This window comes from Protopterus annectens, chromosome 14.part0 (assembly GCF_019279795.1).
Source record: "Protopterus annectens isolate FY-2018-M chromosome 14.part0, PAN1.0, whole genome shotgun sequence".
In the NCBI taxonomy this organism is placed as follows: domain Eukaryota; kingdom Metazoa; phylum Chordata; order Ceratodontiformes; family Protopteridae; genus Protopterus; species Protopterus annectens.
The window spans coordinates 807,187,929-807,214,481 of record NC_056748.1 but is presented as its reverse complement, the minus strand read 5'-3'; the positions used below and the strand labels follow the sequence as shown (position 1 = coordinate 807,214,481).

The 26,553-nt window shown below is 46.9% G+C and overlaps 1 protein-coding gene across 1 annotated transcript in view; it reads left to right on the top strand.

Annotated features, from left to right (window-relative positions):
- The window catches only part of ARL3 (ADP ribosylation factor like GTPase 3), a 528,266-nt gene that overhangs the window by 37,726 nt on the left and 463,987 nt on the right, over window positions 1-26,553 (top strand). The window contains exon 2 of the mRNA XM_044056550.1: window positions 687-830. Coding sequence (XP_043912485.1) covers window positions 687-830 — 144 coding nt within the window. The remainder of the gene's footprint in view (window positions 1-686; window positions 831-26,553) is intronic.

The window sequence follows — 26,553 nt, the reverse complement described above, 5'->3', positions numbered from 1 at the left end:
TAGACATTAATTGAAAGATGAGTCAAATGAGGACTGGTTGAGAATTTTTAAGCTGGAGCCCTTGGAGGAGGGAGCATACAAGGTAAGATGGCTCATCAGAATTTAGACTGGGGGGGGGGGTGGCTGGCACAGCAGCACAAGTTCAAGTTAATGTCAGTTTTAACTGGTACTAGACATTAATTGAAAGATGAGTCAAATGAGGACTGGTTGAGAATTTTTAAGCTGGAGCCCTTGGAGGAGGGAGATGATGGTGTAATGCAGGGCTCAAATGACTATGGCTTCTGTGAACAAAAACACAGGGTTATAATCTCCAAAATTAAATGAAATAGCCAGTTGTGTTATAAATTCAGTGTATTACCTTGTCTGACACAGAATTGTGCTCATTTGAGGATTATTTGCAGTTAAAGGGCAATAAGTTTGAGATCTCTGCTCTAGTGACTACATCGTCGGCAAGAACCAGTCTCTGAGATCATCAGTTGCAAGGATTTGCATAATTTGTTTTCACCAAGTAGTTTAGGACTTGGTATTCCATGTTGTACTTTGTCCTGTTTTGATTATCTATTGCTTAGTATATTTTCTTTTAAAAATATGTATATACATAGATTATTGATTTTAGCAAGCTGATTTTTTTTTATTTATTATTGAGATTTGAAGACATGCCTTCATTAAATTGTTATTCTTTTTAGGGTTTACTATCTATTCTACGAAAACTTAAGAGTGCTCCAGATCAGGAAGTAAGGATTCTTCTTCTTGGTTTAGACAATGCTGGGAAGACAACACTTTTGAAACAGTTGGCTTCAGAAGATATTAGCCACATAACCCCTACACAGGCAAGTAGTTTCTGGATTTTCTTTTTTTCTTGATATTTTAATATTAATTGAAAGCCACATTTGTTTCAACTGTTCAAAAGAAATGCACTGTACATGTTGCAAATTACAGGCAAACTTAAATTTACTTTTTTTTTCTGTGTGCAGTAACCATTTTCCCCAAACTACTAGGCAGTGTATTGCTGTGCTTCAGACAAATATTAGCATTTTTCCTTTTGGCAAAAGCGATTACTGGATAAGTCAGTTGTCTGTGGGGATTTTTGTTCCATTTTTGGTGCTGAAAAAAATATTCCAGTTATTTTTCCTTTTAATTTTCTCCTTCTTTTCTGTCTCTGTGTTTCTCTACAGTCCTGCATTTGGTGTAAGAAGCCTGCTGACTTGCCAGCTGCCTTCAGGTTATCACCCCCCCCCCCAAGTGGATATGACTCCACCTTACACTTTAATTCATTGTCTGAGATTATATCATACCTGTTAACATCTTTGCTTAGTAATTCTGGACAAAGCTAAAAGTAATGTGAGGACAAAGATCCCAAGCCAAGACAAATTTTAAATGTTACTCAAATTCACTTTTTTTTTTTTTTTTTTAACAATTGAATGAAGCTGTAATGGTGGCATTATTGACTGTAATCCTCAGTCATATCCCAGAAAGCTAATAACGTGATGAGAGAAAGAGAGAGAGAGAGAGAGAGAGAGAGAGAGAGAGAGAATAAAATTGGAGGCAAAATCTTGTTCATTTGAGAGGTATGGTTCCAAGTTTGTCTCTACTGTTTGCAAGGGGGCCAAAGAAGTGTGAAGGTACGGCACATTGTCCCAGTGTATGTCTAACTCCTTGGGCACTTCGAGTATGTACCATAGGGAGGGTAGGACTTTAAATACAAAACCTACCACAGAGGACAGTGCTCCCCTCCAAGTTTGCTTGGCTGTCATCCTAGAGACTGAATGGGCTGTTGGGCTCACACCTTATGGATTGAATAGCCTTATTGGCTGGCCAAGAGGAGGAAGTTAGAATGTCAATGAAAGGAGTAGGGCCAAAAAGAATCCAAAAACAAAATCTTTTATTACTTTGCCAGACATGTCATCTTATCCAGATCAAGTGATAAGAAAAACTGTATTAAATCTGTTAATGAGAAGAGCCATCCAAGAGGATCCAACAGACCAGAAAGGCTTGAGATATTATTCCAGATGCCTTTACCGTTAAAGAGCCACCCAAGAGATCCCATCTTGGGTCTCTGTGACATAAAGTGAAATAAAAAAAACTCTTCAAATGGTCATGGTGCAGTATGTACTTTGTCCGAAGGAATGGTGAAGTATGTGCTTTGCCAGAAGGAGAGTGGATGTTTCCTTTGGACTTCAAAACCCCCTACGTCCACATCAGAGTTACTAAAGATTCCAGAAGATTTCTGCACTTATGGGGTAAACTGTCATTGTCAATTTTGGAATCGACCCTAGTAGCAGCTCACCTGAGACGTGTCACAGTATTACCTTTTCTAGACAGCTTGCTCTCTGTTACCCCATGGGTTGATAAAGCTATTGAACATAAAGAAGTGTCTGCTCAAACTGTTTAACTTCATGGGAATAATTGTGCATCTTGCAGAATCTCACTTGCTTCCCATTTGGTCACTTACAGTCGTAGGGTATGTGTCTTGGATGCTTTCCTTCATAGTGCTTTTCTTACATAGGGCAGGATGTTTTTTGTTTATAAAGCAAGTGCCTCTTTTCTGTCAGTAGAGTCTCTACCTACCGATTTTAATTGTTATGCTCTCTCATGTTGAGTTTGATGTGTATATCCTTTGGTGGATGTTTTGGGTACAGTGGCTTCACCATTTTAGCCCCACCTTTACCAGCCCAGATTTCTATATCTTGTCTAATGCTTCTGAAGTGGCGGTCTGGTATTGCAAACCTTCAGTTTGTGAGTGCATTTCAGCAGCAGACACATACAGCAGTAGTTACTCTGAATGCCTAGTCATCTCGGGAATCTCATCTTTATGCAAGTGTTCTGGAAAAGAGTTGTCTCAACATTGCTGGCCTTTCTGGACTCTGCCTTGAGTAGTCATTTCATTCAAATAAATTAAACAATGTGACTGCTATTTGGTATATTAACAAACTCAGAATATATTCCTACCATCCTGATTTTTGAGAGGCTGTGTGTGGAAGTGGGCCCTCTGTTTGTATCACATTTTGACAGTAAACCACATCCTTGGAGAGTCCTGGTCTGGCAGAAAAGACTAAACAACTGCATCCTGATGCTTCATGTATTGTCCCCAGAGTCCTTCAGAGATGAAAACTGTTTCCACCTTTGAGGCAATGCATTTTGTGATGTCCTTGTGTCTTGAAAGCTTACAAATGTCTTACTTTTTAAATTTTTTTTAATGATTTCATTGGGGGGCAGGTCGAGGTTGTCCTACCTCAGAAATGGCCAGATGTTCACTTTTTTACCTTTTTTCCTCCATCTCTTGTGATGATGACATTCATTTTGAAAGTGAAACTTCTCTGAGCAGGAGTCATTATCATACCTCCTTTCTATCCCAAAACTCCTGATTCCATACACTGAGATTTTTTTTTCCTTGTGCTGATGAACCTAGTATTCCTGTGACATTTTAGGATGCTGCTGTTCTCACCATTTATGCAGATCCAACCCAGCTGTCCTTTTCAATCTCCATTGATAGGCAACAGCCATCTTTTTTAGAGAGGGTAGTTTCCATAATTTCCTACATTCTGAGACTTTAAATTTGAAAGATCTGCCAAGGTAGATGTACCTATTTTCTGAGTGTTCAATAAAGTCCTATATCCTTTCTTAGACCCTATTCCTTTAGTCCATTTATATTTTCTGGGAAGAAAAAGCCTCTAATCTTTTGTCAAAATTCATTTGGCTGCTCTTTCCAACTTTCACTCTGAGGGTTAGCTCCCCATGTAAGAAGGCTTTACGTGCAAAGTGACGTATTACTTTAAGCTTCCTATAGAAGAATATTCCACTCCATGAGACATTTATTTTATGCTGGCAAAGCTCAATCTTCCACCCAAATCAGCTGCCTCTGTAGACCTGAAGCTTTTGTTAAGTTGTCTATCTCGCCTTCATTCTTGCTGGTTGGGTTCGGAGCCAATCTTCGGTTCTGACTCAGCCATCTTCTAAAGCTCGAGATCTACATACTGGCTCGTGGCCTCCCCATATCCCATGATGCATGGCGCTAGAAACCCAGATCTCGTTTGCTGCTTCTGCTGCGAGGTTGCTCTACTGGCTCAGGTCGTATAAAACTTTTATATTGTGTCTTTTCTGTCAAAAAATTGTTTAGTTTTAGACTAGAAATTCTCATTTAGATATATCCTTGGTGTTGTAGTGTTTTTGTGTCTGAATCCTTGTCTTTTCCCCTCAGAAACTCGTTTTTATTTAGAGAGTTTCCCCTCCCCCTTTTCTCTTTCCTCTTAAGTTTTTCCTTTTAAGTTGTAGGATAATCTTACCTCTAAAAGGTTTCCGTTTAAGTTGGAGGATAACCTTTGTTCCCCCTATCCCCCTTACAAAAAAAAAAAAATCCTTTATTACTGTTAGTTAGTTTAGCTATAGTTGTTGTAGTGTAGTTGGTTCTGGTTACTGTAGTTTATTTTTTATTGTGGTTAGTTACCTTAACCGTTTTTGTGTGTGTGTTGTTCCTTGGTGATTTTTTCAGAATGTCCAAGGATCCCAAGCCGTCCGGCTTCAAGACATGTGACTCATGCTGTCAGAAGATGTCTCTGACAGATGGTCACACTTCTTGTGTTTATTGTCTGGGCACCGTGCACCTGCAGGACTCTTGCTCGATTTGCCATACGTTCAGTCCAAGAGTCCTGCAGGAGCGCAAAAACAAACTGATCTTGAGGGGTCTGCTTAAACTCCAAGATTCACCGGCGAAGGCTCAGCCCGTGAAATCTTCTAGGCCACCTAAACCTTCGGCTCCCAGTTTGGAGCCGTCGTTGGGTGAAGCCATACCATCCATATCGGCAATGGCTGGAACCGATGTTCCCCCCTCACAGTCGGCTCCGACACGTTCTTCGGAGCCATCTGAGAGTCGAAAAAGTTCCAGGTCTCCTTCTCTGGAGTCGATACATTTGGCTGCGAAGTCGCCTCGGCTCCAGTTCGAGCGTAGTCATCACTCATCCCACTCTTCTCGGTCCTCAAGACTTTCGGACCATGATTTAGAAAGAGTGGTCAGTAGGCTGTTAAAATCGCAGGCCCTAGCCAGAATTTTATCCAACCCCCCCCTCATCAGGTGTCTGCTCCGTCCACAGCTGTAGACATTCCTCCTCCAACTTATCCTATGAGCTCGGAGCCGGAGTTCGTTGGGGTTCAAGTCGTGGAACCGTCGGCTCCGATACCTACTCCTTTGGTTCCATCGTCTGCTTCGATCCCTTCCATGGTACTGTCCCTGGAGGGGTCTGGGCGCCGAGACTCCCTTGTCGGCTCCGAGGGGGCGAGTGGCATCAGACCCTTGTCCGACCCCACTCTCCCCCTCGGTGCTTCGGCTCAGGTGAGCTCGGCTCCCACATCTGCTTCGGAGGCATCCCCCTCGGTACGGGGAGGGGTTCTGGTTTCTTTGGAACCAGAGCCGTCTCTGTGTCCGGGCAGGGACACCTTCGAGGTGATGAGTGTACTGGCCCCCGAGTCAGTCCCACGATCAACCCCATCGGGGCCACCCCCTAGGGTGCCTGCATCAGCCTCTGCCCCTCTTCCAGACCCTAAGTGTGGGGATCCAGCGCTCCAGGACACCCCTTTGGGTGTATCCTCCTCTTCCGAGGCCTCCCCTGACCATTCAGAGGAGCCACCTCGCAAAAGGAAATGCAAGAGGAAGCATGTTGACTCCCCCGAGTCTGTCACATCAGATACTGACTTAGAGGAGTCGGAAGGGTCCCCAAGATCCCCCTCTGAAGATGTCTCCTTCTCAGACATCCTTGAGATGCTTAGGCAGAGGGGAACTGGACTACCCTAAGCCCTTCTTAGGATGAGTCGGTATTCCTGGCCGTGTTTGGATCTCAACCTTCCACCTCCTGGGTGTCTCTGCCTTTCGACCCACTGATGTCTGTGGTGGCTCGGAAGGTGTGGACGGCTCCAGACACAGTGGAACCGACCCCTAGAAGACCTGTCAAATTCATTACTGCACAGCAGGACAAACAGTTCTTGACCAAAGTTGTCCCCGTTGATGCCATGGTGGTAGCGGCGGCCACAAAGAAGGAGATGGCTGAAACTTCTTCTTCTGTCCATCCCCATAACAAGGAGCCCAGGATGATGGACAGATATGGGAAGCAGATGTTCTCTTCAGCGACCTTTTCTATGCGGTCCCTGAATTACCTGTGCCACTTTTCCCATCTTCAGAGGGATCTCCTGAAAGAGCTTGGAGATACCCTCCAAGATCCATCAGCTGAGGGGGCCCAGGCTAAGGCAGCCTCCCAGCTGGCGACTCTAAATTCAGTGGTAAACTCCTCCATGAGGCTCATTTCGTATGCAGTCGATGGGGCGGGTAGAGCCGCAGGCACAGGCGTGGCCATAAGGAGACACGCTTGGATGCGGCTATGTAACTTTGCGGAACCTTTCCGAACATCTTTCGCCAACACCCCTTTTGATGGTTCCTCTCTCTTTGGATCATAGATGAAGGATACCCTTACCAGGTGTTAGCAGGAAGGCAAGACTCTCTGCCGTAGGAGTCCGTTTTTCCACTCCTTCCAGACCATATCCCAAGGGTCAGAAGAGTGGAAAGATGTGGTTCCGGAAATCCCAGGGAGCCTTGCCTGACACACGAGTTTCCCTCCAGGGGCAGAGGAGGGAACAATAACAGACGCCGCCCTCGTGGCAGAGGGGGTCCGCAAAACCAGGGCAGCAGAGAATCTTTCTCTGACAAGCCCTTCCAGCATCCCTGAAGGGTTGCCCGGCTGCTCACCTCTGGAGGCAGTCTGGGGAAGATTATCACTGTACCCAAGAGCCTGGCAAGACATAACACAAGACAAATGGGTACAGTCCGTTATATCCGGAGGCTACAGAATCCCCTTTGTTCATGCTCCTTTCTTGTTGAACAAATCCCTTCCAGATGTTCCACCCAATCTAAGGGATCAAGCAGTTCAGGAAGTTTCAAAACTGCTAAGAAAAAGGGCCATCCAGCAAGTCCCAGCAGACCAGCAAGGATCCAGAATTTGCTCAAGGTTCTTTTTGGTACCAAAAAAGACAGGGGACTGGAGACCCATTTTGGATCTCAGCAGACTTAACAGGTCTGTACAAAGAACAAAGTTTCGGATGGTCACGCTACAGTCCATTTTACCCTTCCTGGGTCAGGACAATTGGATGTGCTCCATAGATCTTCAGGATGCGTACTACCACATCAAAATGGGCAGGCACTCCAGAAGATTCCTGTGCTTCCGGCTGGGAGCCAGCCATTATCAGTTCAGAGCTCTGCTCTTTGGTCTCACCACAGCCCCCAGGGTGTTCACCAAATGTATGGCAGTAGTTACCGCTCACCTGAGACGGCAAGGATTCCAGGTGTTTCCGTATCTAGACGACTGGCTCCTCACTGCTACCACCAGGCATCACCTTCTGCAAGCCAGAGACTATACTCTCCAGACATGCTCCAGACTAGGTATCATTATAAATTTCGAAAAATCTGCCTTGTTGCCTTGTCAGTCTATCATCTTTATAGGCGCAAACTTAAATACAAAAGACAGGTCAGCCAGCCTTCCACCAGACAGGGTGTAGTCATTCGGCGGCATGTTCAGGTCTTGTTACAGTGCAAGAGAATTCAAGCCAGGTTCGTCCTCCAAACCCTGGGTCTCATAGCAGCAGCAGTCATACTCGTCCCTCTGGCACGTTTTCATATGAGGATCCTCCAATGGCTTCTTTTCACCCAATGGTCCTTCCAGCAGCTTCCCATGTCTCACATGATTATCATCACAGAAACATGCAAAAAGCACCTTGTGTGGTGGATGGTCTCCTCATCAGTGCCCCTGGGAAGACCATTTGTACTTCCCCCTCCAGTTGCTACGGTGACCACGGATGCCTCCCTGATCGGGTGGGGGGCATTATCAGGGCAGAACAGTCCAGGGTACCTGGCCACCTCAAGAGTACCATCTGCACATAAATGTCTTGGAGATGAGGGCCGTGCTTTTAGCGTTGCAAGCTCTTCAGGACTCTCTTCCTACCGGGACAATTGCAATTCAAACGGACTATGTCAGTCGTGTGGTACATCAACAAGCAGGATGGAACCAGGTCCTACCCCCTATGTCGAGAAGCACTCGGACTCTGGCAGTGGGCGATCTCTTCCCAACGGTTTCTGACCGCAAAGCATATCCCCGGGAAATCCAACGTCATAGCAGACAGGCTGAGCAGAGCTATTCTCATGCCTCACGAGTGGTGAATCAAGTAGTAGCGGACCAAATCTTCCGCAAATGGGGGCAACCTTTCTGCGACCTGTTTGCCACCCCCTTTAACAGCAAATGCAGCAACTTCTTCTCTCTCCTACCACATCCAGAGCATTCCCTCAGAGACGCTCTAGTCCACGATTGGCCTCCGGGACTTCTATGTGCATTCCCTCCCTTTCCCCTAATTCCCAAGCTGATGCTACCGTATTGGGTTGCAGAATGATCCTCATTGCTTCGTACTGGCCTCGACAAATATGGTTTCCGTTCCTTCATCATTATCTTATCGAGCAGCCTTGGACTCTGGACCCAGCTCCAGACCTCCTGATCCATCATTTGGGCGGGCTGCATCATTCCCTACAATCTCTCAAGCTCACGGCTTGGTTGCTCCACTTCCAACCCTAGCCAGGCTTCCTGATATCTCCCAATCGATGCGTGAAATCATTTTATCATCGCACAAGTCTACCACTAGGAAAACTTACGCTAGTAAGTGTAAACATTTTTCTTCCTGGGCAGAGGCTAAGAATATAGACCCCTTTTCAGCCCCTATTCACCACATCCTGGAATTTCTTGTGGAGCTCTTTCATACTGGGTCCGCTTCCTCTACAATTGGAGTACAGTTAGCTGCAATTTTAAATTTTCACATTGGCCTTTCAGAAAGTAGTATAACGTCTCATAAGCTTTGTAAGGCCTTACTCAGAGGAACCACTCTGCTCAGGCCCCCGGTTAGAGATCCTCCACCCCTGTGGGACCTGAATTTGATTCTAGCCTCTCTAATTTTGCCCCCCTTCGAACCTGCAGCTTCCTGTTCTTTGAAGTTTTTATCTTGGAAAACACTTTTCCTGGTAGCAATTACTTCCGCGAGAAGAGTTTCTGAATTGCAGGCTCTTTGTATCCGTCCCCCATACCTAGTGTTCCACAAAGACAGGGTTGCTCTTAGGACTAATCCTTCCTTCCTAAGGTCTCTTCTGAGAATAACTTGAACCAGTCCATTGACCTTCCTGTATTTTTTCCCAACCATTCCAACAGGGGAGAATATAAGTTACATCGGTTAGATGTTCACAGGCAACTACGCTTTTATTTGCATAGGACCAAGAACTTCAGAAAATCGGATCAGCTTTTCCTCTCTTATGCAGAGGGCAAACCAGGCCTACCAGTATCAAAAGTAACTTTATCTAGGTGGGTGACTTCTATCATAACCTTTATCTATCAGCTGAGAAATAAAGATTAAACCTAAAGGACACTCCACCAGAACATTAGCCACTTCTGTTGCGTTTCAAGCTAGGTTGCCCATGGAATCTGTTTGTGCAGCGGCCACGTGGGCAAATCCTCATACTTTCATCTCGTATTACAAGTTGGACGTGGTTGCCAGGAGCAGAGCTGATTTTGGTTCCACTGTTCTGAAGAGTCTGTTCCACTGAGCCGCCCAGGATATTAGGTGCTAGGGACGCTGTCCCAACCAGCAAGAATGAAGAAGAGATAGATAACTTAACATAAAGAAGTTATGTACCTACCATAATGTTCTGTGTTAGTTGTCTCCTCTCACCTTCTTTCTTGCATCCCACCCTCCATCCCCCTATCCTACTAGACCGAGAAGAGTTTCTCTATGGATTTACACTGGCTGAGTCTTCTCTGGCTATCTCACTCTACCTAGTATTCTCTATAGTTGGGCTTGTGTATGATAGGATAGGATTCCTTCATTATTTTGTCTGCTGTTAGTCTTACCAAACGAGATCTGGGTTTCTAGCGCCAGGCATCATAGGATATGGGGAGGCCTTGAGCCAGTATGTAGCACTTGAGCTTTAGAAGATGGCCGAGTCGGAGCTGAAGATCGGCTCCGAACCCAACCAGCAAGAAAGAAGGCGAGAGGAGACAACTAACATGGAATGTTATGGTAGGTACATAATAAGAAAATGTAATGTGATCCTATCTCGCCTACATTCTCTACAGATGGGTTCGGAGCCAATCCTCGGCTCCGACTCGGCACGCTATACAATAGCACGAAGTCTCTTATTGGCTGAGTTACCTCATATCCCAGGATGCACCACTACTGCTTCCCCAGATCTCGTTTGTCGCTTCTACAGCATAGACGTGGTCTCGGACTTGGCTGAGCTAAGTGCCTCTTAGTGATTATATTTCTGTCAGAATTTTCACTAAAATTACCCAAAAGCTGTTTTAACAGCTACTTATTGTTGTGTGACTGAGTATTTTGATTTTTTGTGGTGAGATTGTATTTTCTTCGAGGATCCCGTTTAAGTTAGAGGGGCCTTGCCTACCCCACGCGCCTTAGTTAGAGCTGTTTAACAGCTACTCATTGTGGAATTGTGCAGTTTAAAATTTTTTCTGTGGTAAATTGTATTTTTTTTCTTGTTGGCAAGTGATCCCGTTTAACTTAGAGGGACCTTGCCCTAGTCTATGTGTTATTTTTCTGTTAGTAGTCAGTGTTGAAGTAGATAGCCATGTCGAAAGAACATAGGCCGTCAGGATTTAAAAAATGTTCGAAATGCAACTATAAAATGTCCATTACGGACGATCATTCCTTGTGTATACTGTTTGGGGCCGAAGCACCTTCAGGAATCCTGTAGCGTTTGCCACGCTTTTTCCTCTCGCGTGCTCCAAGAGAGGAAAAATAAGTTGATTTTGAAAGGGCTTATTACCCCTTCCTTTGAGGAAGCCCTATCTTCTTCTTCTTCCCGCCGAGGAAGAAAAAATCTTCGGCTCCGACCAGCCCGTCGGATCCGGCAACAAAAAAGTCAAGGCAGGCTTCTCCGTCGGCTCCACGGACTTCGGAGCCGAGGGCGGAACGGTCTGCCTCGATGTCTCCAGCCTCGACTCCTCTGGCTTCGGAGCCGAGAGCTCGGGCATCGAGAGGCGAGTCATCTCCATCGGCTCCACTGCCTTCGGAGCCGATGAAGGTTGCCCGCTCAGATTCTTCCCCTTCGGTGCTGAAGTCCACCGGCTCCGAGGGAAATTGCGGTGGTGCTGGAATCTCCCTCGGCGCTGATACTTCTCAAAACCATTCGGAGCCGGTCCCCCAGTCTTTCGGAACCGGCGGAGAAGTCGACTTGGACCCGGTCGGTCTCTTCTCGGTCCTCGAGGATGTCCGATTCGGATGTAGACAGGGTGCTTCAAAGGCTTTTTCAGTCTCCGGTCTTTCAAAAGTTGGTCTCTGCTCCAGCCCAGTTGGCTCCGGAGCCGGTTTCCCACCCTGCCTTCTCGGTTCCTTCTCCAACAGCTTCGGCGCCGTTGGAGTTGGTGTTGGTGGAGCCGGTGGAGGTTGTCGGGTCGGTTCCGACCCTAACTCCAACCCCGTCCTTCGGGTCGGTGTTCGGTACGCGGACCTCCTCTGTCGGCCCTGGGGGGGATGCTTTGGGACCGATCCTTTCGGTTCCGAGCCTCCCTCTCGGCGCGTCGGCGGCAGGAGTTCCGACTGCTGTTGTGGCCTTGGGGGTTGAACCTTCCCAGGACTCTGGGGGTCCCGCCTTCAAGGCCATGAGGAGTGCCTTGGCCAAGTCCTTTCTGGCCACTTCTACCATCTCACCACCACCTTCCCTTGGCACGGAGACTGGTTCCTTTGCAATCCCCCTGTCTCATGACAGCGGAGCCCTGTGGCCTGAGGTTACCCCCATTGGGGGGTTCCCTTCTTCCTGGAGGTCTCTCCGAAACATCTTCGGAGGAACCCCCGAGGAAGAGACAGTGCAAGAGGAAGCACGTTGACTCCCCTGATGAGTCTCTCACCTCGGATACCGACCTCGATGATGCGGAAGGGTCCCCCAAGTCGTCCTCGGATGATGTATCCTTTGCGGACATCTTGGAAATCCTTAAGCAACGAGGAGACTGGCAGTCCAAACCCCCTTCTGCTGAGGAGTCAGTGTTCCTCAAGGCCTTCGGGACTCAGCCCTCCGCCTCCTGGGTGTCTCCGCCCTTCGATGAGCTCCTGGATTTGATCTCTCGAAGGGCGTGGGAACACCCGGACTCTGTTGAACCGGTGCCAGCTCGCCCCAATAAATTCCTGTCGGCACCCCCGGATAAGGATTTTCTTTCCAAAGGTGTGGCTGTAGATGCCTTGGTGGTGGCATCTGCCACCCAACAAGATGTGGCAGAGGCTTCAACGTCTGTCCATCCTCCTAATAAGGAGTCTAGGAGCATGGATCGATACGGGAAGCGCACCCTTGCTTCAGCAACCTTTATATTAAGGTCTCTGAACTACCTGACGCATTTTATGAGACTGCAGAGGGATCTGGTCAAGGGGCTTTCGGATACCCTCTCCGGTAACTTACCTGAGCAGTTAGCCCAGACGGTTAACTCCCAGTTGGCTACCCTGTCCTCCCTATCCAACTCGTCCATGAGGCTCATTTTGTATGCAGCCGAAGGAGCGAGCAGAGCGGTGGTCACAGGTGTTGCTCAACGGAGACAAGCCTGGCTACGCCTGTGTCACTTTGCGGAGGCCTTTAAGTCTTCCTTTGCCGACGCCCCCTTCGATGGGTCCTCCCTTTTTGGACCCAAGGTAAAGGACACTTTGACTCGCTGCGAGCAGGAGGGTAAGACTTTAACTGCCGTAGGGGCCCGGTTTTCCACTCCCTTCAGACCTTATCCCAAGGCTCGAAGAGGAGGGAAAATGTGGTTCCGTAAGTCTCAAAAGCCTTACTCATCGCAGTAGAGCGATTCCCCTTCTAGAGGCAGAGGAAGGGGAAATTTTTCAGGGAGACGCCGTCCCAGAGGCGGCGGAGGCCCCCGCAACACTGGAGACCGCGAGTCCTTTCGTTGCTCCTCCTCCTTCCAGCATCCCTGAAGGAGTGCCCAACTGTGCAGCTCCAGAGCCAGTCGGGGGTCATTTTTCGAGGCACCTAAAGGCCTGGGAAAGTATCACTCGGGACCAATGGGTGCTCCGAATCCCTTCTCTCAACCCCCCCCCCCCCACGAATCCTGGACCCGCCACCCAGTCAACGGGATCTGGCAGCCATCGAAATTTCAAAGCTGCTTCAAAAAGGAGTCATCCAACCTGTCCCCGCAGATCAGGCCGGATCAGGGACTTACTCAAGATTCTTTTTGGTACCAAAAAAGACCGGGGATTTTAGGCCCATTTTGGATCTTAGCAGGTTAAACCGATCAGTGAAAAAGTCCAAATTCCGGATGGTCACCTTACAAACCATTCTCCCGCTTCTGGAGAAGGGTGTTTGGATGTGCTCCATAGATCTCAAAGACGCCTATTATCACATTCTGATAGATCAGGCATCGAGGAGACACTTGCGCTTCAGCCTAGGGGACAGTCATTTCCAGTTCCGTGCACTGCCCTTTCGTCTCACCACAGCCCCCAGGGTGTTAACCAAATATTTGGCAGTGGTGACTGCTCACCTGAGAAGTCTAGGATTCCAGGTGTTTCCATACCTAGACGACTGGCTCCTAACTGCCACCTCAAGGCATCTACTCTTAAAACCTCTAGCAGCCACTATCTCCCTAGGCAACTCCTTAGGAATCACCTTCAATTGGACAAAATCCGTATTGCTGCCATCACAGCGTATTCTGTTTATTGGTGCAGAAATAGACTCAAGGCAGATGCGAGTCTATCTTCCTGCAGAAAGGATAGCAACATTGCAGTCTCAGGTTCGGACGTTACTCCTCAGACGTCGCGCTCCAGCGAGAATGGTCCTGCAGCTGTTAGGTTCCATGTCAGCCACCATTCTTCTCGTCCCCTTGGCAAGGTTGCATATGAGGATACTCCAGTGGCTCCTCTCAGTCCAGTGGTCTTATCAAGACCTCCCCCTCAGTCACTACATATTGATCATAGAGACATGCAAACAGGATCTTCGTTGGTGGCTTCTTTCCTCCAACCTGGATCAGGGGCGACCCTTCGTTCCCCCATCCCCCTTGGCCACGTTGACTACGGACGCCTCCCAGACAGGGTGGGGGGGACATTATCTGGACAGGTTGGTCCAAGGCACGTGGCACTCCGACGAGAATCTTCTCCACATCAATATCCTGGAAATGAGGGCGGTGCTTTTAACGTTGCAAGCATTGCACGATCACCTCCCAGGGGACGATTGCCATTCAGTCCGACAACATGTCGGTAGTCTGGTACTTGAACAAGCAAGGAGGGACCAGGTCTTACCCCCTTTGCAGAGAGGCCATGAAGGTATGGGATTGGGCGATTGCTACCAAACGCTTTCTAGTGGCAACACACATTCCGGGGACATCCAATGTGATAGCCGACAGACTGAGCAGGACTATTCTCTCCCCTCAAGAATGGTCCTTGAATCACAAAGTGGTAACACAGATTTTCTCCAGATGGGGAGTTCCATGTTGCGATCTTTTCGCAACTCCCCTCAACGCAAAATGCCAGCAGTTCTTCTCTCTCATTCCAGTTCCGGGGGAGATGCCCAAGGATGCTCTGGTCCAACCTTGGCCCTCCGGTCTGCTATACGCTTTTCCACCGGTTCCCCTTCTCCCCAAGGTGATTCAGAAGGCGATTCGCTTGGGAAGCAAAATGATTCTAATCGCCCCATACTGGCCTCGTCAAGTTTGGTTCCCTTTTCTTCGCAAGTATGCATTGGACGGTCCCTGGTTCCTGGACCAAGTTCCGGACCTCCTGAAGCATCAGTCAGGACAGCTCCATCAATCCCTACATTCATTGAAACTAGCAGCTTGGCTACTCCTCTTCCAACCATAGTTAGGAGCCATTCTTTCGACCCTTGCATATTTTGTCCTCGGCCCACAAGACTTCTACAAAAAAGATGTATAGCAGTAAATGGAAGAGATTTGCTATTTGGGCCCAACTCCGAGGATTAGACCCTATGACAGCTTCGGTGTCAGAGGTTCTGAAGTTTTTAACTTCCCTGTTCAACCAAGGTTGTTCGGTGTCTACCATCAAAGTTCAATTGGCAGCTATTTCCAATTTTCACGAGAACGTAGAACCACCTTTAATGAGCAATAAGTTGTGCAAAGCCTTTATTAAAGGAGCTTGGCTTCTACGGCCCCCTATATCTCATCCCGCACCACCGTGGGACCTTAATGTAGTGTTAGCCGCATTAACCGCACCTCCCTTTGAGCCGGCAGCAACCTGTGACTTGAAATTTCTTTCTTGGAAGACTGCCCTTCTAGTTGCTATCACATCAGCCAGGCGAGTTTCAGAACTTCAAGCCTTATGTGTCAAACCACCATACCTGGTATTTCACAAGGATAGAGTATCTCTTAGACCAAACTCATCCTTTATACCAAAGGTTTGTTCTAATTTTTGTTTGCAACAATCACTGGAATTACCGTTTTTTTTTCCCTAAGTATACAAACAGAGCTGAGTATACCTTTCACAGCTTAGATGTGCACAGACAATTACGTTTCTATTTGGATAGGACACACCAAGCACGAAAATCAGATCAACTGTTTGTGTCTTTTTCGGACAATAAATTGGGCAAAGCAATCACGAAAGTCACTATTGCCAAGTGGATCAGAGACTGCATCAGTCATATTTATCGCATTTCAAATAAAGAGCTTACAATTCCAGTGAAAGCTCATTCTACCAGGGCTATGGCCACTTCGGCAGCCTTTCATTCCAAGCTCTCTATTAATGACATCTGTGCGGCTGCTACGTGGTCTTCTCTACACACCTTTATTTCTCACTACAAATTGGATGTGGCATCTAGGGGTCGAGCTTCCTTCGGTTCCACGGTTCTCCGGACCGTTTTCCAATGAGCCACCCAGGAATTAGGTGCTAGGGACGCTGTCCCATCTGTAGAGAATGTAGGTGAGATAGGATCACATTACATCTTTTAGTAATGTACTTACCATAACTTTAGATGTATGGGATCCATCTCGCCTACATTCCTAATAACCCACCCTCCTTCCCCCTGCCTTGGAGGCCAGAAGAGAATGGACGGTCCGAATACAACTGTTTCCTCTCTTGAAAGACCTGGCAATCATATAACAACAGTCTATGTGTGTGTGCATGTGTGCGGACAAACAAGATCTGGGGAAGCAGTAGTGGTGCATCCTGGGATATGAGGTAACTCAGCCAATAAGAGACTTCGTGCTATTGTATAGCGTGCGAAGTCGGAGCGAGGATCGGCTCCGAACCCATCTGTAGAGAATGTAGGCGAGATGGATCCCATACATCTAAAGTTATGGTAAGTACATAACTAAAAGTTATGTACCTACCATAACGTTCCATGTTAGTTTTCTTCTCGCCTTCTTTCTTGCTGGTTGGGTTCGGAGCTGATCCTCAGCTCCGACTCGGCCATCTACTAAAGCTCGAGAGCTATTTACTGGCTCGAGGCCTCCTCATATCCCACAATGCTTGGCTCTAGATACCCAGATCTCGTTTGGCAGAGCTAACACCATAGAAAAATTTCAAGGACACCTGTCCAAACTACAAGGTTTACCTACAGTAGTAAAACAGAGGAAGGACGTAACCCAGATAAGAATTAGCCAGAGGAAGAAGGCCTCAAAAAGGGACTCTTCTTGGTCTGTACAGGCTAGGGGGATGGAGGCTGGGACGCAAGAAAGAAGGCGAGAAGAAGACAACTAACATGAAATCGTTATGGTAAGTACATAACTTCTTAATGTTAAGTTGTCTATCTCGCCTTCATTCTTGCATTCTCGCAACAGACTCTTGAGCACAGTGGAACCAAAATCAGCTCTACTGCTAGAGGCCATATCCAACTTATAATGTGAAATGAAAGTATGAGGAGTGGCCCATGTGGCTGCAGCACAAATAGATTCCATTGGTAGTCTTGCTTGAAAAGCTACCAAAATAGCTAACGCTCTGGTGGAATGACCTTTAGGTTTAGTAGAGAGTTTTTTATGTCTCGGCTGATAAATCAAAGTAATAGAGGACAACTACCTGGATAAGGTTACTTTAGAAACTGGCAGTCCCTGTTTGCCCTCAGCATAGGACAGGAAGAGTTGGCCTGATTTTCTTGTTTGCTTAGTCCTATCCGAATAAAAACGGAATTGCCTAAGAACGTCCAATTGGTGTAACTTTTGTTCAGCTTTGTTCGAATAGTTAGGAAAAAAGACAGGTAGATCAATAACCTGATTCAGGTTTGTTTCTGAAGGTATTTTGGGCAGAAATGAAGGATTAGTCCTTAGTGAAACTCTATCCTTATGAAACGCAAGGTAAGGAGGACGAATACAGAGAGCTTGAAGTTCTGAGACTCTCCTAGCTGAGGTGATGGCTACTAAAAAGAGACTCTTCCAGGAGAGTAATTTTAAGGAACAGGAAGCCGCAGGTTCAAAAGGGGGAAGAATCAAGGAAGCTAAAATCAAGTTTAAATCCCATGGAGCCGGGGGATCTCTGACCGGGGGCCTAAGCAAAATAGTCCCTTTAAGAAAGGCCTTGCAAAGTTTGTGGGACATGATGCTGGTTTCTGACAGGCCAGCGTGGAAATTTGCAATAGCAGCTAATTGGACCCTAATGGTGGCAGACTAGGAGCCAGCTTGAAAAAGTTCTGCTAAAAAATCTAGAACGTGATGGACAGGGGCTGTAAAGGGATCTATATTCCTAGCCTCTGCCCAGAAAGAGAAATGTTTCCACTTAACTAGCATAAGTCTTCCTGGTGGTAGATTTGTGTGAAGAAATCATGATTTCACGCACCGGCTGAGAAATATGTGGAAGCCTGGCTAAGGTTGGAAGTGGAGCAACCAAGCCGTGAGGTTGAGAGACTGAAGGGATCGGTGCAGCCTGCCCGACTGATGGACCAAGAGGTCTGGCACTGGGTCTAGATTCCAAGGCTGCTCCAGCAGGTGATGCAGGAATGGGAACCAAATTTGTCGAGGCCAGTAAGGGGCAATGAAGATCATCCTGGATCCCAATGCAGTCGCCTTCTGAATTAGTTTGGGAATTAGGGGAAAGGGTGGGAATGCATACAGAAGACCCCGGGGCCAATCTTGAATTAGAGCGTCTCTGAGGGAGTGGCCGGGAAGGAGGAAGAGAGTGAAGAAATCGTTGCACTTGCTGTTGAGACGAGTTGCGAAAAGGTCGCAGCAAGGTTGACCCCATCTGCGGAAAATTTTGTCCGCTACTGACTGACAGAGACCACATGTGAGGCATGAGAATAGCTCTGCTTAGCCTGTCTGCTATGACGTTGGACTTCCCGGGGATGTGCATTGCTATCCGTAACCGTTGAGAGGAGATCGCCCACTGCCAGAGTCTGAGTGCTTCTCTACATAAGGGATAGGACTTGGTTCCGCCCTGCTTGTTGATGTACCACACTACAGACATATTGTCTGTTTGAATTGCAATAGTCCCAGTGTGTACAGAGTCCTGAAGAGCTTGCAATGCTAAAAGCACCGCTCTCATCTCCAAGACATTTATGTGCAGGTGGTACTCTAGAGGTTGCCAAGCGCCCTGGACAGTCCTGCCCTGAAAATGCCCCCCCCCCCCCCAGGGAGGCATCCGTGGTCACTGTGGCAACAGGAGGAGGAAGAACAAACTGTCTGCCCTGGAGTTCTAGAGGGGAGACCATCCACCAAGCCAGGTGGTCTTTGCATGATTGAGTGATTTATTATCTTGTGAGACATCGGCAGTTGCTGAAAGGACCATTGGGTAAAAAGCATCCACTGAAGAATCCACATGTGAAAACGAGCCAGGGGAAACTAGTATGATTACTGCTGCCATGAGACCCAATGTTTTTAGTACAAATCTGGCCTGAATCCTCTTGCACTGTAGTAAGACCTGCACATGCCGGCAAATGTCTGACACTCTGTCTAGAGGAAGTTTTGTGGACAGATCTTTTGTATCTAATCTTGCGCCTATAAAGGTTATAGACTGACAAGGTGACAATGCAGATTTTTAGAAATTTATTGAGATACCTAGCTCGGAGCACGTTTGGATGGTATAATCCCTGGCTTGCAGTAGCTGATGCCTGGTGGAAGCAGTAAGGAGCCAGTCGTCTAGATATGGAAACACCTGAAATCCTCGCCGTCTCAGGTGAGCCGTAACCACTGCCATGCATTTGGTGAACACCCTGGGGGCTGTGGTGAGACCAAAGGGCAGGGCTCTGAATTGATAGTGACTGGCTCCCAGCCAGAAGCGGAGAAACCTTCTGGAGTGCCTGTCCATTTTGATATGGTAGTACGCATCCTGAAGGTCTGTGGAGCACATCCAATTGTCCTGACCCAAAATGGGTAGAATGGACTGAAGCGTGACCATCCAGAACTTTGTTCTTTGAACAGATTTGTTTAACCTGCTGAGATCCAAAATGGGTCTCCAGTCCCCTGTCTTTTTTGGTACCAAAAAGAACTTGGAGTAAATTCCGGATCCTTGCTGGTCTGCTGGGACTGGCTGGATGGCCCTTTTTTCTAGCAGTTTTGAAATTTCTGGCACTGCTTGTTCCCTTAGACTGGGTGGAACATCTGGAAGGGACTTGGTTGTTTGTACAGGGGTGTGGACAAAGGGGATTTTGTAACCCTCGGATATTTTGGACCGTACCCATTTGTCTTGTGTGAGGAGTTGCCAGGCTTCTGGGTACAGTGACAATCTTCCCCCGACTGCCTCCGAAGGTGGACAGTCGGGCAGCCCCTCAGGGGTGCTGAAAGGTTTTGTCAGAGAAAGATTCTCTGCTACCCTGATTTTGCGGACCCCCTCCGCCCCTCGGGCGGCATCTATTATTGTTCCCTCCCCTGCCCCTGGAGGGAAACTCACCACGTGTATCAGGCGCGACTCCCTGGGGTTTCCGAAACCGCATTTTCCCACTCTTCTGACCTTTAGGGTATGGTCTAGAGGGAGTAGAAAAACGGACTCCCATGGCAGAGAGAGTCTTGCCTTCCTGCTCACACCTGGTAAGGGTATCCTTCACCTGTGGTCCAAACAGAGCCGAACCATCGAAGGGGGTATTGGTGAAGGATGCCTTAAAGGGGTCAGCAAAGTTACATAACCGCATCCAGGTGTGTCTTCTCAAAGCCACGCCTGTACCTGCGGCCCTACTCACCCCATCGGCTGCATAAGAAATGAGCCGCATGGAGGAGTTGACAATTGAGTTAAGGGTCGCCAGCTGGGAATTAATCTTATCTTGAGCCCCCGCAGCCGATGGATTCAGAAGGGTATCACCCAGTTCCTTGAGAAGATCTCTTTAAAGGCAGGTGAAGTGGCACAGATAATTCAGCGACCGCATGGAAAAAGTCGCTGAGGAAAACATTCGCTTCCCGTCCTAGACTCTTTATTGGGTGGATGGACAGGCACCGAAGGGTCAGCCAACCCCTTCTTCGTGGCTGCTGCCACCACCATGGCATCAACAGGGATAACTTTTGTCAAAAATTGTTTGTTGGGTGGGGCTGTAATGAACTTAGTGGGCCTACGGGGAGTTGGTTCCACTGTGTCCGGGGCTGACCACGCCCTTCGAGCCCCTACTTCCATGAGCGGGTCGATGGGTGGAGACACCCAGGAGGTGGAAGGGCGAGAACCAAACACGTCCAGGTATACCGACTCGTCCTCGGAAAGGTTAAGGGCAGTCCAGTTCCCCCTCTGCTTAAGGATCTCTAGTAGGATGTCTGAAAAAGAGACATCCTCCGAGGGGATCTTGGGGACCCTTCCGAATCCTCCAAGTCGGTATCAGGCGTGACTGACTCGGGGGAGTCGACATGTTTCCTCTTACATTTTCTCTTCTGAGGGGGCTCCTCTGAAAGATCAGGGGAGGCCTCGAAAGAGGAAGATACGTCCAATGGGGCGACCTGGAGCGTCTGTTTTCCACGCTTGGGGTCAGGAGGGTGGGCAGAGACCAATGCAGGCACCATGGGGGGGGGGAGCCAAAGGGGCCGATCGAGGAGCTCCTCACGACCTCGAAGGCGCCCCTATCAGGCAGAGCAGAAGGTCCTCGCTCCCAAGAGACGTGAACCCCTCCCGGCACAGAGAGGGATGGCTTCGAGGCTGATGTTGGGGCCGAGCTCACCTGCGCCGAAAACCCGAGAGGGAGAACAGGGTTGGACAAGGGTCCAATGCCACTCGCCCCCTCTGAGCCGACGAGGGAGTCCCGGCGCCCAGATCCCTCCAAGGAAGGAACCAATGAAGAGATCGGAGCCGACGAAGGAGCCGAAAGGTGTGGTATCGGCTCCGACGTTTCCAAGATTCGAGCCCCAACCAGCTCCGGCTCCGAACGCAAAGGGGGAGTTGGAGGAGGAATTGCTGAAGACACCGGGACAGCCACAGTCTGTTGAGAAGGGCTGGTTAACATTTGGGCCAGGGCCTGCGATTTAAGGAGTCTACTGACCACCCTCTCCAAGTCATGATCAGATAGCCTGGAGGACCGAGAGGAGTGGGACCTATGGCTTCATTCAGACTGACGCAATGGTGACCTCGGAGCCAAACAGACCGATTCTAGGGAAGGGGACCTAGAATGTTTTTGGCCCAAAGATGGTTCCGCCACTAAAGTCAGAGCCAATTGAGGTCTAGAGATGTCGGCTCCAGCCGGAACCGAAGAGGAGGGAGATGCTCCACCCGGCAACTGCTCCGAACTGGGAGCCGACGGTTTGGCGGGCTTTGAGGATTTCCCCGACTGAGGCTTCGCCGGGGATCCCTCTGGCTTAAGTAAGCCTCTTAAAATAAGCTTGTTCCTACGCTCCTACAGGACTCACGGGCTGAAGGCGTGACAGACTGAGCAGGAGTCCTGCAGGTGTAGGGAACCCAAGCAATACACACAAGAAGTGTGACCGTCTGTCAGAGACATCTTCTGACAGCACGAGTCACACTTCTCAAAGCCTGAAACTTTAGTATCCTTGGACATACTGGCAAGGGGATACTAAAGAGAGAAAAATTAAACTAGTGCTTAAACAAGGCACACAGAAACACTCACACACCCGCACTAGTTAAGCTAACAATAATAACTACAAAAAAAATCACCACACTTAATAACAACAACAACTATCCTTAATAAAAATATACAAATACTATAAGGCTAAACACTACTCCTATCAAGTACCAAAGGGGTGGGGTTAGCCACTAAAGAGAAGAAACTGGGGGGGGGGGGGACTCTCTAACAAAAAACGAGTTTCCTAGGTGGGATAAACTAGGGGATACACAGTCTAACTACACTAAAAGGGAAGACTATCTAAATATACTAAAAATACAAGGTAAATTTTTAGCTAATAATACAAAAAAAAGGAATAATATGACCTGAGCCAGTAAAATCGCAACCTTGTAGCTGAAGCGACAAACGAGATCTAGTATCTAGCGCCAAGCATTGTGGGATATAGGGAGGCCTCGAGCCAGTAAATAGCTCTCGAGCTTTAGTAGATGGCCGAATCTGAGCCGAAGATTGGCTCTGAACCCAACCAGCAAGAATGAAGGTGAGATAGACAACTTAACATCATCTTTTTTCTGAAAGATCCTCCTTTCTTTTGTCTGTCACGTCTGCCAGAAGGGTTTGAGAGTTGCAGGCACTTTTTGTCAAGTTTCTTCAAACTGTTCTGTTTCACCAAGGAAAGAGTGGCAGCCAGAAGAAATCAATACTTCAGTCCAAAATTTGCAGTAGTCAAATTTGAATAATTCTTCCTCCAGAGTTTAGTAATAGTAGGATGTATTTTCACACCATTATTAAATTCTGACATTTTGGGTGGCCATGGTGGTGCAGTGGTTAGCGTTGTCACCTCACAGCAAGAGATTCTCTGGTTTGATCCTCAGCTGGGGTGCCTTTTGTGCAGAGTCTGCATATCCTCCCTGTGGTCGTGTGGGTTTCCTCCGGGTGCTCTGTTTCCTCCCACATCCCAAAGACATGCTGTAGGTGGGTTGGACACTCTAAATTGGCCCTAGGCATGAGTGCGTGTGTGTGTGTGCCTTCTGTGGAAGGTTGGGCGCCAGGCTGGCAACTCAACACTGTAAAACTCTACTGCCAATCATGAGCAGACAGGTGATCTGCTGTGGCAACCCCTAACTGGGAAAAGCCAAAAGAAGAAGATTAAATTCTGACATTTTAGCAATAATATAAGTAAACGTATGGTAATGCCAAAGAAAAACAGATCAAGCCTTTTTTTCATTTTTATACTTTATACATATTATATGTTTTCTTTTTAACAATTTATTTTAGCATTACATAGCAATGTCTTTCGGTTTCTCCCATTAGCGGTCGCCACAGCAGATCACTAGTCCACAGATTGATTTGGCAGTGGAGTTTCTATGGTGTCAAGTTGCCAACCCAGCACCCAACCTTCATAGAAGGCACACACACCTACCTGCATTTTTTTAAAGCTCACTCAACTGCAGGGAGGGCATGCAGACTCTGCACAGAAGGCACTCCAGTCGAGAATCAAACCAGAGAACCTCTTGCTGTGAGGTGACAACACTAACCACTGCACTACCATGGCTACTTTATTCTAGCATTACATAAATATTTCAATTCCCACCTCCCCTTAAACAAACATTATTCTACATATATTGTCCCCACAAATTCTATTTATTTCTGTATATGTTGCACCTTTCCTTTTCTAAAGATATCATCAGTAGTTCTTTTATCTCCTATACGGTGTGCTGTAATTCAATTGCAGTTAGCTTAGATTTTTTCCATTTTCTAGTAATTGCTTTTTAACAGCCAGTAGCATTAAACTTAGTAAGGTCTTACTGTGTTTGGGCAATTCGGTTCCTATCTCCCATCTTAAAAAATAATTTCCTTAGTTGTTTCCCCAACATTTTTAACAAAGTACTTTAAATGGAATGTTTATATTTTGCTATTCCATTACATTCCCAAAAACCATGTTCCCAGTTACCTGTCTCTTACCCCATCACATCTCTCCAGTATTTGCTGTCTAACTTTGGAAAAATTATTTCAAGTCTGCTGGGGTATAAAAATATCTATGCAACCACTTCCAAGCAAAATTTCTAAAAGCTTTGGACTTTGTAGCACAGAGTGGTGAGTGCCTTCTCCTTTGTGTGGATGGCCAAAGATAGTTTAGAATTTGTGAACAGAAGTACATCTCTCTGTACATTTGGCCAGTTAACATCTTTTGCCACATCTAAAACTGGTGAGAGAGTTTCTAAGCTCACCATATCCAGATTGTTGGATAACTGTATTTAATCCTGTCACGGTAAACATGAAAAACCTTTGCCTGCAACTCCCAGGGCTCATTCTTGTAGAATTGTGACTGCTTTGCCATCTTTGTCACTAATGCAATTAGATGCTTTTTGAGCTGCTGCTACAACCTGGTTTTACTTGCACCCCCCCCCCCCCCGGAGGGGGGTTGGATTACTGTAATCTACAGTATGTTCTCATGAGTGTGGCTGACAAGGAGGATTGGCTGAAGACTCCTATCCTTGAGGTAACAAAGATGGATCTCCTATTATCACATCTGAAATTTACTTCTGTTCAGTAGCTATAGACCTGTAAGAAGGTGGTACATCTTTTGGTAACCTGTTCTCCCTCTCCTTCCCACCTATGAGGTTTCTTGTCTGGAGTCTGTCTTCTCTCTGGTATTTTTTTTTTGCTTTGCTTCACTTTTGTAAAAAGAAGAAATGGAAGATGTGAGAAGATTGTTACATGATAAGATTAGGGAAGCTTCCAGGCCATTTGGAAAAGTCATCAGCCATGTAGTTCTGATGTATGTAGCATTGGTCATGGAGCTCACCAAAGATGGTCTTTCTTTCAGATATATCACTATGTCTGATGAAAGTCTGAGAATGCAAGTGGCTGCCCATGTGTCACTGAAAATTTAAGTGTGAATAGGGTGAACATTTACTGACTGAGATTGTGGTATCTTAGAGATTCCCCATACTTTGAGGCAAAGCAGTCTCCATTTTAGTATATAAAAGTAATAAGGGTTTTCTGAGGTGTTACAGCCTCCCAGTTAAAATGCTCTAAAACTGTAATACTGAGTTTTAGAATTCACTGCTTTTGTTGAAGTCATACTTTAAAGTGCAAGACAGGAAACTGCAAGTCTTGACGCTTTGAAAATTAGATAAGGTGCCATACTAGTTGAACTTTTCATTTACGTTATTTTGTTCATGTTCTTCCATTACTACTTCCATGTGTCAATAAATTTTAGAGGTAGCAAAACTGTATTGCTGTAAACCAGGGTCTGCCTTTGTTAAATTCTAGATCAGAAGCTTACAACAAACTTATCACCAGGTGCTCAAAGTGCAGGATTCATGGTTTCTGTCTTCCAGAGAGAGAACAGCCCATCAAACTCAAAGAGCTGCTCATTGTTTCCCCACCCTAGAAAACCTTAAAGCCAAACTTGACATTGCATGCTCGGCAGATAGTTGTCCTAGAGACCACGGCTGTGATGTGGTACATGGATTTTTTTTTACACCAAAATTCTTTTACATTTACTGACTAGTCAGGACTGTCTGGGAGCAGGAGGTTCATATGAACTTGTTGCTTCAGGCTGTTTATATTCTGAGTCAGCAAAATACTGTGACAGTATAAATCACAAAGTCATCATCTCTCAGAAGTGTAAACTGGACAAAATATATTTTTTGTTACCTTTGAATTTTCTTTGAAACATTCCATCCAGTTGCCTGTCATCTTCTTTAAGCTGGAGACGAGTGAAACATTGTATGCTATGGAAGTTTGCAGGCAGATCAGTACTACACTGAGATAATTAATTTTTGGGACTGTCTGGTCAATTGTGTCGTGTATGAAAGGAAAATTGTGATGTCAATTTTTTGTACAAGCTTTTTCTAAGTGGTTGGCTAACCTGTATTTTGTTCTGAGCTGGCAGGTGAGAGAGGGAATGAGCAGCATTTTTTTTCTGCTGGGGAAGGAGAGGGATTTGCGCTAAGGGGTACAAGCCCAACCTGGAAATCGGGCATTGTAAACCTGCAACACAGATTGTGCATGACACGTGCACATTCGGTGTTGGGTGGACTGGGGGATACGTCACAACAAATGCTTTATGTAGCCATTAGCATGGCTCTGTACTGGGTCACCCTGATTTCCTTTCTATCTGCCCCCCTCCCAACAAGGCCCTTGCCCAAAAGATTTCTCCACTTGTAGAGTCTCCGTTCATGATGAGTAAGTCAGATAAGTGTTGGAGAATTCTGAGAGGAAGACTGAAGAGGAGCTCTAGAACATGTCAGATTGCAGGATGACATGAGAGGAGATAAAAAAGTGTAAGAAAGCTTTGACTGGTGAGTTAATACTTCAGTAGCTCAGCAGCTGTGAGTATTGCCTTTTGAGGGCTGAGGAGACTCTATACAGCACTTTTAGAATTGTGTTTTTTACAATAATCTTTATGTAAACAAAGAACAGTTGTAAGTATTCTCACCATAAGAGGAGATGCTCAAATATAACCAGAGGGAAGTGGCCTGCCCTGTGCTGTTGTTACAGATCTGCTGGGAGTTGTATGTAGTTAGCTATGTACTATTTGCAGACTTTGTTACACACAGACATCCTCCAAAAGGGTCTCACTGAGACAGATACCTGGTGTCAAAACCATGGTCTCA